At 46.1% G+C, this 15978-nt stretch overlaps 1 protein-coding gene across 2 annotated transcripts; it reads right to left on the bottom strand.

The window, feature by feature from the left end:
* Positions 1–220: 220 nt before the first annotated feature.
* TNFAIP3 (TNF alpha induced protein 3) lies at positions 221–15006 on the bottom strand. Of its 2 annotated transcripts, none has more exons than XM_065631246.1 (9): positions 14805–15006; positions 11268–11580; positions 6846–7036; positions 6471–6618; positions 6088–6258; positions 5164–5344; positions 2797–3707; positions 1234–1466; positions 221–589 (listed from the first exon to the last, which is right to left on the bottom strand). In XM_065631246.1, the coding sequence occupies exons 2-9, from the start codon at positions 11578–11580 to the stop codon at positions 308–310; spliced, it is 2430 nt and encodes an 809-aa protein (XP_065487318.1). In that variant the 5' UTR covers positions 14805–15006; the 3' UTR covers positions 221–307. The 2 variants fall into 2 exon arrangements, with proteins under 2 accessions (XP_065487318.1, XP_065487319.1); XM_065631247.1 differs by lacking the exon at positions 14805–15006 and adding an exon at positions 12182–12262.
* Positions 15007–15978: the final 972 nt, after the last annotated feature.

Raw genomic sequence — 15978 nt, 5'->3', positions numbered from 1 at the left:
TGGGAAGTTCTTTGGATTCAAATGCTTCACACTCCCTCCTGGGAAGTCCAAGAATTAAATACAGCATTGTAGGAGCTTAGTCATAAACGACAGCTCCGTGCAGAAGGCAACCTGTCCTTCTCAGCAGTCCTTGTATGCAGTGTTTAGAGGAAGTAGACACTTATTCCCATTCTTGGGAACAAACACGAGCAGACAGCTTATATTTCCCCCCACCCTCCCATTCCCAGGACTGTTAAGTGTTTTGGAAATAGCACCGTTTCAGCGAAGGAAGTAGCTGGTATCGATTTCTTCTTTACCAGCTCCTCCACTAGCCATAGATCTGTTTGAACTGGTAGCATTCATTGCAGTAGCCGTTGCACTTGGCATTGCCATAGTGATCACAAGCAGGGGCTCGGCAGCGTTGTTTCGGGGGTTCCTCTGCAGCGGGGTCCCTGGCACTCCCCAAAGGCAGAAGCTGACTGAGGCGCCGGCACTCCTGGCACAAGTCGTCACTTCTGCAGCCCAGGTTGTTTCTACATGAAGCCACAGCACATTGTCTCTTCTGGCTACTCAGCGCCGCTCGCTGCAAATCTCTGTGCTGTCCCGTTCTCTTGAAAAACATTAAAACACATTGTCAGTTGCCGTGCTGGCAGCACAAGCGGCTTTTCATTTACTTTCAACTCTGCTCATGGTTTGTATCAGTAACCACTGGGGGTTGTTGCAAACGTGCTTCTTCTGAAAAGTGCAATACCAAGAGCCAAGTTGGGCTTTACCAAAGAAAATCACAAGTTCTGTCATTTCTTAGAAAAAAATGGTTTTAATCTTTGGTAACTCTCAATTCTAAAAGAGTTAAACCAAACCAAATAAAGAAAAAAAATCGGGGACAAAGAAAATCTGTAATGGGCTGAATGAAAAAGGTGACATGAAGCAGACTCAACCCCTTGATGCAGTTGCATAGAACTAAGGGTAAGAATGAAAATCTTTCCCTGTTTAGCAAACAAACCAACTGTTGGTCCAACTGCTTCCACTGAAATTGTTGGCAAAAGCTCAGCTGAGGTAAAACTGAATACCTAAATTGAGAACAACTTTTAGGAATGCTGCTCAGTTGCAGCAGGAAAAAATCATGAGATACTCTAAGCTTGTCTTAGGATGCAGTCATCTGAGAATTTTGTAGTAGACATCCCAAGTTGTTCACACAAGAGGAAAAAGTGCAGCGCTAAACAAGAGGAAGATTTTTCAGAAGTTCACACTTACTTCTGGCTGTCTCACCAACTGTTCTTCCGTCCTCCTGGCTTCCTGAAATCGCTGGTTCTGGGCTTTAATGAAGCAGTTCTGGCAGTATCCTTCGAGCATCGTGCTGCCCAGGGTGTCGCAGTCGCGCCGCTGGCAGGACACGGTGTTACGGAAGGTGGCCGCGGAGGTCCCCAGCTGACCTGCTGCCGAGGACTTCCTCTGAGATCTCCTCTGGTGGCGTAGCAAAGCACTGTCTGTAAAGCAAAGTAAGGACAGGAGGAGTGTGAATGTGCTCAATAGATCTGATGACCCAAAGCAACTATGAAAAGCTCCTTGGTTTAAAAAGAGAAAATTAAAAAAAAAAAAAAGAAATCTGCTAGCCTCAAACATATGTTTTGGACAACCCTGAGACCCCTCAGTTGATGCACTTTCCTCCATGCTACATAAATAAGAGATTTAAATACAGCCTGATTTTTGTATCAGAAGTTGTTGAAACAGCTGATTTAGGAAAAACTTGCCCTCGGTGGGAAAACTAGATCTCACTGAAGTCAAGAGGAATTTCACCTTTGGCTTCAGCATGTCATCTGTGATCTACCCCAACACTTCCCTCTTGGCCTTCCCCATTTCAGGCACATTGGGTAATGCAAGTACAGCAGCACAGCACTTAATAGGGAAAAGTGCCTTACACTTTTTAGTCTCCTGAAGCAATTTTATATATTCCACAGTCAGAAGGAAAAAAAAAAAGTCATTGTGAACAACACTGGAAAATAAGCTATTGCAAGCTGGCAAAGAAGTCCCCTAATTTGAACATCTGTGAAAAGTACAGCATTGGCACAGTCAGCAATGAAACAGAGCAAAGCAATAATTCTCTCTTACATATGCCTTTCACCTTCTGTATCCAAGGGCTCTTTGCCTGTGTTACAGAGCAGTAGCATGAAAGATGAAGATTTCATGCCTTTTGAAGGCCTGCCTTTAAACATATACACATGATACTACCAAGAAAGATTTCAAGGTAATCTACAACAATAGACTCCTAAGTTACTTCAAAATACAAGCACATTATCTACAGTCAGCTTCTATTTGCTCTGCTTATCAAGGTGACTTCAGTGGTTACTCCAGGGTGTTATACCTGTTACATCCGGGACGGATACAGATCTTCAAACTCATGTGAAGCGTTTAAAAAGCCTTACCAACATAACTGGTTTTCAGTAGCGTCAATACAATAGCATTTCCCTCACTGACCCCTACAACTTGTCTAGCTGGGAAGAAAATTCATTCCAAACTATGATTGCACTGGATCGTGGAAAGGGATCTGAGACTACCCCTCCTGAGCTAGTTTTCCTCCCATGAAAGCTGTTGGGAAGTTTTACAAGAGATTTCACAGATTTCCCACTCTATTACCACATGCTCCTTTACAGGATAATAATGGTCAAAAGAAGCACCTTATCCTCACAGCACTGCTTCTGCTCCACACCGCTTCTATCACACCCATCCCTTTTAGCACCCAGTTTGTTCAGAGCTTCAGAGCTCGAGGGGGCCAATGTGCAGCCACAGTGTGCCAAAGCTCACCCCATCTGCGCTTACCGTGGTTTTCCCTGTACTCAAAGAAACACAGCGTGCAGAAGCCCTCGTTCTGCGGTGTCCCAAAGAACTTGCAGCCAGGTTTCCTGCAGAGGTTACCTCCCCTCTTCTCCTCGGGAGGCAGTGCCCGTGGTGGGGGCTCCTCGTCGCGGCCATTGGGAGCCTGATGGCAGGAGTGCTGGAGGAGGCTCTGCGAGATCTGGGACGGGTCAGACGTCGATCTCTGGTGGCACGTGGGCAGGAAAGCAGGGCTGCCGTTTGAGGAATGCTCTGTAGACCTTTTGAAGCAATTGCTGCATATGCCATTGAAGGTCCTGTTGGCCTTCTGACGGCACACCTTGCACGTGGCATAGTCTAAATGTCTCCGGTCATCCAAGTTGTTGCAAGGAGCAAGCTGTCTGGAGTTGTAGCAGCGTTCGCAAAGCCCATTGTGTTGCACGTTCAACGTAAAGGGGCAGTCTGGTGTCCTGCACTTCATGGCCGTCGTCTCGCTGTAGAGGAAAAGGCTCGGAGCAGTTGGAGGTGCGGAGCGAGGCCCCGTTATGGGCCCTTCAGGTGTCCATCCCCCAGGTTCAAAAACATCCCCATGGGAGGAACCTGACCCAGCTGCCTTCAGTTTCTCAGGTGCTGCTTTGGAGGTCTGCTTTCTTCCTTTGCTCCCCTGCGACCTCCGCTCAAAGCACTCATGGCAGTAGGGCTGGGTGTTCACAGACATGTAGAAAGGGCAATTTGGCGTTTCACATTTCACCTGTAAGAGGGAGAGCTGGGGAAAAGACAGTTCCTGTCTGTTCCTGGAACAGGTCTCTCTTCTAGCAGGTTCAGCATTCTCCTGCCACTTCTTGTACTCATGCTGTACCAGCTGAAAGTAATCTTCCACAAGGTTTATTTCTTTGGGTAGGTTGCCTTCATCTAACCTGAGAGCCAAAAAAGGAAGATTGCATCAGTCGTTGGAAAGGGCAGATGGTGGGGGTGGAGGCAAATATAAGCAGCGTGGGGAGGAAATGTAGATCTAATGCACATCCATATTACTCAGCTAGAAGATCCAGGATGTTAAACTGTTGCTGTAAATGGAAATAATTTTAAAAGCAGGTGTTCAGTGATGTCAAATGGAGACTAAAGAAGAAAGTCTAAAGAAATGATGTGACACAATGCTAAACAGAGTATTCTTAAAAGGATTTTCTAGATGAGGCTTTGGTGTCTGAGAGCTGTTTCCAGGAAGAATATGGATACTCTCTCAGAAGTGAAAAGAAAAATCCCCCCAATCCTGAAGTCCTCTGAAGATGAGTGCTCAGCTGAGCCAAGGATAGAGTGGAAGACCCCTCTCTTCACCAGCCCACACACAAGCCTTTCCTACAGTAGGCTTTGCATTTCATGATACAGTTTATCACAGAATCTGCTCCTGGTTTTGCCTTATTGGGTCCCTATCTACCAGCAGAATTCTTCAAAATAAACTACATAGCTTCAGCGTGGTGTGTGTAATGCCAGCATCCATCATACCATCCCTACCCTGCCGCTGCCCATAGGGAAAACTACGCACCAGAACTTCACCATGCCACAGCTGGGAGGATGAAGAGCTAGCACTACTGGTAATACTCAAGAACACATCCGTGCAGTGGGACTAGGGAAGCTGGGTTGCTACTCTTTACATATGTCTATATCCTTTTGGTAGGAAGACTTCAATTTTCAAGGCTCCCAAACCACCACTCCCTGTGTGGTAATGGAAGCAAAGACAAAGCTTCAGGGAGTTGCTTCCCTCCCATACCTGTGAAGGGGCTGGGCAGATGCCACTGCCAGTGTCCCCGAAATGTGAGGAGCTGATGGGTGCCACCAGCTTCCCCCTACACGTAACTGACACCCAACCGTCAGGGGGACAAGCACAGACGCTGGTTCCTCTACTGGCCATAGCTTCCTGCCCGCTGCCACACCACCACAGCCTGTGGTGTCAAGGCATCTGTGCTAAGAACATCCCACCAGGTACTCTCCCTAGGGCAGCCAAAACTACACCAACTGCCCTTCATGCAATGTGCCCTTAAAGGAAGTGCAAAAGTTTGGTCTAACTAGTTCCAGGGTTTCACTACTTTTCAGCCACCCTCCTGCGTAATCCAAAAATCAGTGAACCTAATCCATTTGGCTTACTTGTCTAAAATATTAGTTTCAGTCTGCTGGCATTTTTGCCTTTTAATTTGAGGCTGGCTCAAGCTCATATCACTTCAAAGCATGTCAGCAGTAATGCCATTTATTTCATACTGCAGAAGGTAAACGTGTGTGCTACTGTAGAAGAAAGGAATGACTGAAGAAACACACTGGGCGGCCCGGTTTCTCCCACCACCGTTAACAAGATAACTTTGAGGAAACAGGAATGACACTCACTTTGCAGCATTAATTAAATGAGTTGTACCATGATCCCAGCCTTGCACTGGAATTTCTATCACTATCAAGTAGTCTTTTAGCAGCTGCTCTTTCTCCCTCTCCTCTGCGTCTGTCAGAAAGTGTACTCTCAAGTCCTCAAATCTGCCTCGTTCACTGGTGACCAGAGGGACAGCCCGGATTTCTGTGGGGAAACAAGATAGGTTAGCATATATATATATATATATGTATATATATATATATATATATAAAACCAGGCAAAAGCAACCACAAGATGCAACACACAGACATGTCACCACTGCTGCTGAATTTCAGAGAGAGAGGAGAATCGCTGGCCAGAGCAACTGGTTTCTGAACAGTGCCACTGGGGAAGGACGCAGACATGTCTGCACCACAAACCTTTAAATGTCCCCATAGCAACTTTCTTCTCAGCGTGGGCAGCACTGTAGATCTTAGTTTGGTGTACCTTTCCACAGGATGATGCCCTAACCTGAGAACCCAGAGAACTGCTATCCAGCCAGAAGAGATGCATTAAAAATGGCAAAGCATGTATCTCATTATCCCTGTCAAGCAACAGTAGGCTGTTGTAAGACCACGTCCTTCCAAGCTTCTTCTCTTATGATGGGGCATGGAAAGGAGGCCAGAACACAATGAAGCAGAGGCCACCTTTTGACTGATCCTAGCCTGCAAACAAATGAGTGGTACTTTACTTTCAATCAGCATTTTGAAGACAACCTTCAGTTTCTATTCAGATTTACAGTCAAAACTGCTCCTGCTCACACTTTAAGCATGCATTCCAAAGGATTCTTTTACATTTATTTTAAGTTTTGAAATGCAAATCTAAACCAGATTATATTTTAAATGCTTTATCAGCATGATGTTATTGAAGAAGCTACATAAATACCAAACAAGGTACTTGAAAAATACCTGGCCCACTGTCCTTCAGAGTCACCAGTGGTGTAAAATGCATGTTGTCATAACCGAGCACAATTGGGAATCTGTAGCATTCTTCAGCTGGCCAAAGGAGAGGCAAGTAAACACCACCAACATTCAGAGGAGCAAAACTGGAGCCTGACTCTAAACTTCTCACCACTTTATCTGCATAAGGAAGAAAAGGAAAAGACAAATAAACAGAAATAAGTATGTGCTACAAGCAAGAGAAAATACATTCTGGGCATTTTAGAGCAATTGCTGAAAATACCCAGTTCTGAAACATATCTACCTGAAAACAACTACAAGCAAAATAAGATTACTGATTCAGCACAGAGTGACACGGTCTGTAATATGAGACAACTGGCTGGGCAACTCACCTGCAAGCACAATGACTGGCCTTCTGAGGATGTTAGCAAGGATGAAGATGTGGATTTCTTCCAGTGCATTATATGGAAGCCTGTTTCGAGCCCCAGATGTTTCTGGGGAGGTCATTTCAATGAGGTATTCCCATTCCTCCTCCCAGTTCTGAGGAAAGAAACACCCATCAGCAACAGTTCAAAGACACAGAGGTCAGGAACCAACTGCAGCACAGCAGTGCTCCAAACAATCACGCCTTCATGTTTTCCTCCAAAAGAAGACTATTTCTGCTCTTCACTAACAGCAGAATCCGTGAAGCCAAAAAGCAAATGAAATCAGCAAGCCAACGCTGACGAGCACTCAGAAAACAGCACCATTCCCTCAGGCCACCTTACCCGGGTGTCATAGTGGAGTCCTGTTTCTACAAACTCCTGGGATTTAACAGCCTCCCGCTGCCAGCGGAGCTTGAAGTTCCGTGTGTCAGTCTCCCTGAGTGCGCTAAACAATGTTTTTCTTAGGACGAGGTCGATATCTTCAATACCCCACATGTACTGTGATGCAGCATGCATGAGGCAATTTCCATCACCTGCAAAAAAAAAGAAAGAGTACATTATTTTTAAATAGCTGCTTAAATAAAACCCCATAAGTGTGTGGGATGTAGAATTACGCTCTGCCTATCCATATTCCTTGTGCACTTTTCTCTAAGCCTCGGACAGAAGGGTTTTATCAAGAAGACCACAGCTATGAGCTCCCTGTTAAGGGACAGAAATGAAGAAAGTCCCCTCTCTACTGGTTTTCTCTCCTTCATCGGTTGGTGTTGTCATTCAGCAGTGGTGGGAAGCCTGCCCCGTATCTATCTTACTTAACTTTGCCTGATACCATGAACTGAGTTTTGGGGTCAACTGCAAATGTCAAGCACAGCCGAAATAGCTTTTAAACACAACAAAGTCAACTTAAAATGACAAAAGAATGCGCAAATCTCCCTTAAATATCCCTCAGTGTATATACAGATATATACCTGATGGCACAGAGTAGGGACTATGGAAGCCACTAAGAAAATACTATAATAACACCAAGCCTCATATCCCCTGACCAGGACTGCATTGAAAGGCATTTGGCTGTGCTTGACGGAGGAATTGTAATTAAAAAAAGAGACAGAAAGGGAAGGGTATGTGATTTATGTAAAGTAATTGTAAGAACACCTCCTGCTTTCCTCTCAGGACTGATAGTATACTGTGCTGTTAAAAGTTTTATTTAGAGGGCTGTTTTTCTAAAATATAAAGTTAAAGCTAAATAAACGAAAACCATAATGATTTCATTTTTATTCAGACAGATTCCTTGCATTGAAAAAGTGCTCTTTACCGTACAGGTAGGAAGAAAAGCAATATTCTGCAATTTCAGAGGGAGGAAACTGAGAATAGGAGGAGCTAACTAACTTAATTAAAAGGTGTCACAAAGTATGCCTATGGCTGAGTTTCAAATTCTGTCTCTAGCCATCTTCAAAATGGGATGTCTCCCTTAAAAGGGAGACATCAAGAATCATTACTGTCATATCCTCAGATTCAGAAGTAGGTTCGATGTTTACGACGGTGGTAAACAGATTCACTGAATGCTAAGAAACCACAGCAATTTCCTTGGAATTGAGGGCATCAACCATGGTAAAGCTACTAGATTTTTCTCATATGGGAAAAACATCAGCCAAAGAACACTCACGAAAGACTTAAACCCAGTTTGCCACATACCTTATGATCTCAGGTACACATTTGTTGAACACTTTTGCTACCTCTGCTACGAAACTGCAGAGAAAAACTGCAGAGAAAAACAACAAACCCCAGAACCTGAAAAAAAGATTTCCTTTGAAATCTACTTAACATTTTCTAAATTGTTATGGACTCTGTGCATATCAGGTTCCTGCGACTTCCTTCTGGTCTCTGAATGCTGTCTTGCAAAGCTTACTTCAAGTCTGCAGGCTGCTTACTTGAGTTCAAAAATCAGGGAACAACATATAAGACAGAAAAACTGACTGGGTTTCCTTCTGACCAAGACAGATGACATATTAATCCCATCAAAATTTTCCCTTTGCAAAATCTAGAGCAAAGATAAGATTTTTTTTTTCTCTCTGTCTCTCTGAGAGCTCGCTTTCAGTTCTTTATTGAGAAGCGCTGCCCAAAATTCCTTACACAGCAGCTGGAATTCCCCCACGCTGTCTGACTAGCAATTGAGCAACAGTTGTACTTTTTGTTCTGCGGTGCACAGGGCTGAGCAGTGAAGCCTCCCTCGGACTTTCCCGGGGGGTGTGGCTGGGCGGGCTGGAATGAATGCCGATTCATTATACAAGTGAAATCTCTGCAGCCAATAGATGTTGGAATGTTATTTGATTTTAATTTTTTTTTTTAAACAGTTTCGATTTTTATACCTCCTACTGCTTTCTCTCTGTCCTTCATTCGCATGCCTGCAAATAAATGTGTGGTGTTTCGAAAGGGCTTTTTTTAATTTAAAAAAAAAAAAGGGCAAAACACCACTCCACAAACTCATGCACATAACGCACATATCAGGCAAAATATACACCGAAAGATCCTATAGGAAATACATACTTTCTCTGTTTTCAACAATTAAAACCTTCATTAGAAAAAAACCCAGAATTTTCTGAAGAAAGCCCACTGTTGACTGAAAGAACTAGTACATTCCCCTCACTTCCGTGGATTAACCAGCTAAATGCTTTTTAAAGTATTCTTCATTCCGCCTGGGAGAAAACAAACCAAAACACAACATGTTATTTTCTGGGATAATACAGGGCTTCTCTAGGCTTCTGTCTCTTCTTTCAGGGATCCTCTCCTTCAGCCCAGCCTACCTTCTCTCTCCTGCAAAGGTTCCTCGCTGTGACTACTTTGCATAAACCACAGGTTCTCAAAGCCACTCCTACTACTCATGCACTTAATGACCCTAAAGCACTGAACTGAAGCAGAGTTCATTGGCTGCGTGGGGTACGGGACGGGCGGACCACAAACCGAGCCCTTGCTTTGCCTTCCCTCAACCTGCCCTAAGATTTCAGCATCCTATGTACTGGTACTCCTGCTCACGGATGGGATCCAAGTCCCCCATCCACAGATTGTTCTCATTCGTAACGCGGGCTGACAGTCATGGGACAAGGCAAGAAGTCATAGTTACTGAACACAGTGTTGTCAGCAACAAGCGCCCATCCAGGCAGGGTTAACCCCCGCAGGACACGTATTAACAGAGGAGATACGAGATTCTAAAACCGTTGCTCTTTGCCCTGGGCAAAAATTATGCATGTTGTCCATTTTCCTAGTAAATGTGTTAGTGTATCTCCTGGAGTGAAGTTTTGAAGATGCAACACTGGGAGTGAGGTTATCTTCCTAGTGCCTGCAAAGAGCTGCAGCTCCAGTCCGGCTGGAAGTTCAAGGTTACGCGTTCTCCATGAACAGCCTAATTACAGTCATGGGAATTTTATGAATGTGCAAAAGCCCACCAAAAGGTCAGTGCCTCAATGACAGTTACAGAGACACACATTAGAATCAGGCTCTTCTAGGTCACAGCTGTGACATCTACACGGCGGTGCAATCAGACTGAAAAATATGGTAGAACTTGAGAAGGGAAGAACATGGACGAGGAAGATAAGAGCAATGTGTTTATAAAAAGATATGAAAAGAAGCATTCGCGGAACATAATGTAAGGACTTGAATGAGGCTGCAGGTCCACCACACCCAGTGTTTCTATAACCAGTGTCATCTGCTCCTTCAGCAAAGAATATGTATTTTCCATGTTCATGGAGTCCTCACTGTCCCAGTTGACTTTCCCGGTTTGGGGCAATCTGTGCTGTAGGCAATCCTGAGTCCAAGTTTGCAGCTGCATGACCATAAGTCATAGCCATTACCAAATCTTTCCTCCACTGAATGTGAAATGCTCAGCGACTCTTACAGTCATGTGCAAAAATTTCCTGCTCAAGACTGTGGACACATGTACCCTATTCAGGAAATATTTGCACAACTGCTGTATCTTTTAATTTACAGCACTTGATGCAATACACACGAAGGAACCCAAAAGCCCAGTCCTAAAACCAGCACTGACCTTTGAAAGAGAAGGGGACTGCAAACTTTGTGTTGCACAAAGATGGCTGTCAGTCACACACACGGGACTTACTGGTGAGCCTGAGGAAATGCAAGAGCCAGCAAACCCCAGCAGGTAGCTGGGGACAAGGGAGCCGGCTAGGTGCGGGACACTGATTCTGGGGCCAGCGAGGTCTGGTTCCCAGAGGCTCCACGTCCAGGACGCTCCCGGCAGCATTGCTGTTAAAGCTGGATCAGCAAGTGGACCTTGCCTGCTAGCTACAACAGCAGGGCTTATGGCAGGATATTAACTTCTGCTGTACATACACAGGAACGCATCCCCATCACTCAAAGCATCTGAAGTCTCCCTTGCCTGCTATTAAGGGCCATTTGGCACTTCCGACAAGGCAGCCGACACACAGTCCGATTCACAGAAAGGTGATGGGTTGCAGGTCAAGGTTCCTGCCTGGTATTTTACTCTGATATGCCACAGGTTACTGATACTATGAAAACATCTGTGAATTTTTCAGGCCATTCATAATATTATTATATGGGCAGGGAACTGCTACAGCCTCAGGACAGTACATCACGTGGAAAGAATTTTAGTTTACAAAACTAAGACTAAAAGGAACCACTTTTTTAAAGTCATGCACTTCTGTTTCAGTTATGTGAACACAGATGCTATTAATAAAGGTGCTACATTTGCATTACCCATTTTAACGTGAGTGCAGAGACCTGCTCGTAACTTACCATTAGTCTTCAAAGGGACAAGCCTCCGAACTTCCATGCACCAGTTGAGCTTCCTCTGGCGCTCCAGCGAAGTCTGGGTGGCCTGGTCAGTCAGGGCCTTCTGAAGTGTTTCCCGAAACTGAGGACAGAACTGGCCCATTCTGAACATTTCTATGGTGTATCTGTGCATAGTCCTGAAGTGGTGAATTATTCCACTGGGGGGTTTGACCAGATCTTCAGGTGTCCTTTCTCTAATTTTCATGGCTTTCAGCATATTGCTCTGATACAAAGCTTGAGGAAGGATGTGTTGGCCAGCCATATTTCTAGAAGACATCTGAAATGAAAAAGGATCCTTTTATTGGCATGTTAGTGTCCTTGCATCACAGTGCTGTCACTTCTGTGGAGATTGAGAAGGCACTTTCAGGGGTGGGATTCTGGCTGCAGGTTTGCCTAAAATGAGCACAGAATAGATGCAGTCCACTGATCCTTATATAGATGATGGTTTTTAAAGCTCATATCCATCAGCCTCTCTGCATTACTCAGATATAGACACTGACCAGCTTATTCCAATCATTTACTGCTATCACTTACTGAGATATTAAAGCGAATTTATTAATAACGAAGGAAATTGCATCATCTTTCCAAAAAATAAAAAAAAAGCATTTGAATCAGAGTAAGGATAAAAGAAAGCAAGATCAAGGGAAGGGAAAATTATCCTGGAAACCCGACTAATTGATAATTGCACAGTGTAATCCCATATGAACTTGCTGAACTTTCAGCACGTTTCAAGCTCTTGTTTTGATGACATGCCACAAAAAGCAGATAATGACCATTTCAGATTTCCACAGCCTATACATTCTGAGAAGTGATGCCTGGTACAGTACAAAAAGAGCCCAAAGAATTACATGCCATGCTAGTATCTGTCCCATACTTACAGTGGCCGAAGGTGGAATTTGTAGCAGAGCCAGTACTCAAGGACAGACTTACGTTACTCTTCTTGAGGCTCCTTATATTTATTGAGTGGTAGAGCTACTGCAGAGGTGCCTGTGCTGCATGTGGGGGTGCAGACTGCAGTGCTGCTATTACTCAGCAGTAAGTCAACATAGCTGAAAAAGCATTTCCACTTGGCTCAAAAACCCCAATATTTTTCCACAGTGGGACATGTAATGTTTGCTGCCCTGCATCCCTTTCTTCAGTACCTCTGGTCTCATGGGCTACAGCAGGAAGAAAAAAAAAAAACCCATAACCTCAAACTGTGTACACACTCTGAAATACTTATTCAGAGCACACTAACTTTGTGGCTAGCCAGAGCCAAACATAAGGACCACATCCCTCAAAACTCCTGTGCACTGCAGTAACACCAACAACCTATTGTTACATGGAGATATTGCCTATGCTGCCCACATATATTACTGCCATTGAAAACCAAAGCAAAATTTCTATTAAACCAAATAAAGATATGCATGCCTAACATGTTTAGAATTGTGATTATGAATCTACGGGCAAATATCAAGCCACCGGTATATATTAAGGTCTCAATGTATACTATGCCAAGTACAAGGAGACAAGAAGCAACTGAAATCTGATTGATGCAACTATCAGGAAGTTCTCTCAGGGAGATGGGAGTCTGGAGGGCCAGAGAGACTACAGCCTCACAGACTGACCAGGGAGGGACTCCCAGGTCTCTGAAGGCAGAAGACTCCTCTTGCACAGAAGGGTTTAAGCACGTCCTTCTCCCCAGGGAACCAGCTGCTCTCTCCTCTTCTACCCAGACACTTCCACTGGTGACATCCACCCCCACATGGGCTGGAAAGGACACTGCCAGGGTAAGAGGGGACCTCAAACTCCTGCTGCCAAGAGCTGCCCTCTGTAATCTCTCCGAGAACCAGCTGATGGAGAGATTCATAGGACATCATGTCAAGCCCTAAATAGAGGCAAGTGAAACACGAGATGCTGCGAAGTCCTTTCTGCTCAGTCAGGGCAATGTCATCCACCCAGTGTTTCCTCTGCTCCTGTAGGAGCACTAGGTACAGGGCTCAGAGCTGGCACACCTTGCAACATGCAGAAAAGCTTTCCCTTAGCTACTAAAGATGGCCTATTCTTATTATTCCTCCACCAACATGGCAATAACATATTTTCTCATCCACTCCCCCATCAATATAGTTTTACACATGCTATTTATGTAATCCTATATTTAAACATATGTATGATTTAAGAAATGAAATATAAACAATCCCTTATTAATCTGTTTAACAATCACAGCTATACTTTGATCTGAGATGACCGAAATACTGAATTCTTTACTTATGTAAGTAAAGCTATTGAGTCAGTGGGATATCTTTACATGAATAAAGACTAATCACATGATTAAGCACTATCGGCATGGACCCTTGAAACGGTTATTTCCAGTTTTAAGTAACAAAAAGTACTGAGTTTACAGAAGCGTTCAGTATTATATTCTACAGGCATATTTTCCCCTCCACACGTGGAAATTACTGTCAGTGCTATTTACGGTAATTAAATGTCAATCAAGGCAAAATCTGATCAACCCTTATTTTCAAAAACAATGTGTGAAACAAACAGAACTCAGTAGCTGCCTAAGCTAGAGATCCAAAGAGCAGACAGATCCACAGACAGCTACAATTGTATTCGTCTATACTGTACTGTGCTTTACTGTATGTTATACTAATTTACCTTTTGACATGCAATGACTACAAATTCTCAGAAGAGAACAGCTGTTAGCAATGATTAAGTAGCTGAGGCAGCATTCTTTCTGAACATGTAATACTGAAGATGCTGGGCTCAGGAAAGCTGAATATTGTTCTGAGATCTGCCAGTGGCTTCATAAAGTTATTTTATGTTTTCTATCTGAAAAACAGCAATAATAAACTCCTTTCCATAAAGTGCGAAAATAATGCTAAAATAAACGTGCTTAATACACCTTCAGCACCCATGGATTTCTCTGCCTGGGTTGCTGAGTGCTTGGTACGGAACTAAGCACATTATCACTCTACCAAGGAAGAAGATGAGGATTGAGGGTGTTATATATACACCACAGGACTGGTTTACACGGCTTAATCCCCTAACTTAACCGGTCTGCTGGAAGCAAGCGTATGCAAGGTGGAAACGACAGCCGCTATTGCCACCTGCCAGCTTCACCGGAGAAGAGCTCAAAACAAACAACTTTTCCAGCCGCGGCAGCCGCTAAAAGCAAGCCCAGCAACCCCCCACCGGCCGGTTTCCCCGCCCGACGTGCTGCGGAGAGTCCGCTGAGCCCCCGGGGGGCCGGGGACCCGCCGAGCCCCGGCCAGCGCCCCGCCACAGAGGGCACAGCTTCACCGCCCGGCCAGCGCCGTCCAACGCGAACCGGGAACCGACACACAGCCCCCCTCCGGAGCGCTAACTGCTCGGGTGCCGGGCGGAAAACGAGCAAAAACACCGCGGCCGAACCCGCCCGGTGCCCCGAGGAGCCCTCCTGCACGCAGCATGGGGGAGATGAAGCCGGTTTGAGGGTCCGCTGCCCCGCCGTGCCCTGCCCGCTCCCGGAGCGACGCGCACCTCTCCACCGGCGAGCTCCTCCTCCGGTCGATCCTGCCGGTAGCTCCTGCTCAGCAGCGGGGCTGGGGCGGTGGGACGCAGCCGAGCTCGGGAGCCATCAAGCCCCGCCGAGCCGGGACTCCCTTCTCTCCTCCGCCGCCCCCTCCCCGCCGGAGCTGCTGCCGCTGCCGTCGCCGCTGCGGAATGAAGGGTTGAGCCGAGCCTCTTGTTTGGTGTTTTTTTTTTTTTTTTCCTTTTCTGTTTCAGCGCCAGGGAGAAAAAAAAAAAAAAAAAAAAGAGGAAAAACACACAACAAAAAAAAACCCCACCGGGGATTTCCACCGGCAGTGCCGGGGACTTTCCGACATGTGACAACCGCCGCCGCTCCTCCCGACCGCCGCCGTCAGGGGGCGCTGCGGCGCTCTCCGCCCCCCGCGCCGGGCAGCCCCGCCGTCACTCACCGGCGGTCTGCTCGGGAGCCCGGCCGTCCTGCTCTGCTTTCGTGCTCCGGTTTCCACCGCTCCTCGGGAGAGTGACCATCCCGTCCCGCAGGCCTCGCTCCCCAGCCGTGCCAGCCCGCAGCCCGAGCTGCTGGGGCCGGAGCAGCTCAGCGCCCCGTGCACCGCATGGCCCCGGCGCCGCCGCCGCGGTGGGAAAGGTCCGTCGGGCACGGGGGAACGGGCAGCTGAAGCCGGTCGTGCCCTGCCCTGCCCTGCCGTGCCCAGAGCTCGGGCAGCACCCTGGCTGCAACCTCGGAGCGCCAGCGGCAGCAGCAAGAGGCTCAGACTTCCCCAGGAGCCGTGTCCTTGTCCCCGTGGGCAAGCGTGACAAGGGGCCTGCGGGACTCATGTGCGCAGAGAAGTCTCAGGGTGTAGGTCCCCACCCCGCCCCGGAGCTGACATCCCAACGGGATGGAAAAGGAGCCTGTCCTGTTTGAAGCTGTTGCTCTTCTAGACTGTTTTTGAACCCGAGCAAGTTCTGTGTGTGTGATGGGGTTTTTTTTTTGTTTGTTTTTCGTTTAGGTTCCATCTCCTTCACAGTTTTGGCTTTGTATTCTAAGTAAGCACAAGTTACTCCACTTATTTAATTACAGGATAAATTGATACGTAATCCCACAACTCCATATGCTGGTATTTTAGGCAGGAGATGTTAATGTGCTTTAATCCAGCCCTGCTAAAGGTAAAGCCATTGTAGG

The sequence above is a fragment of the Caloenas nicobarica genome, chromosome 3 (genome assembly GCF_036013445.1).
Source record: "Caloenas nicobarica isolate bCalNic1 chromosome 3, bCalNic1.hap1, whole genome shotgun sequence".
NCBI classification, from domain to species: Eukaryota; Metazoa; Chordata; class Aves; order Columbiformes; family Columbidae; genus Caloenas; species Caloenas nicobarica.
Note: the sequence above shows the minus strand (reverse complement) of the source record. Positions and strands in the feature narration are given on the sequence as shown.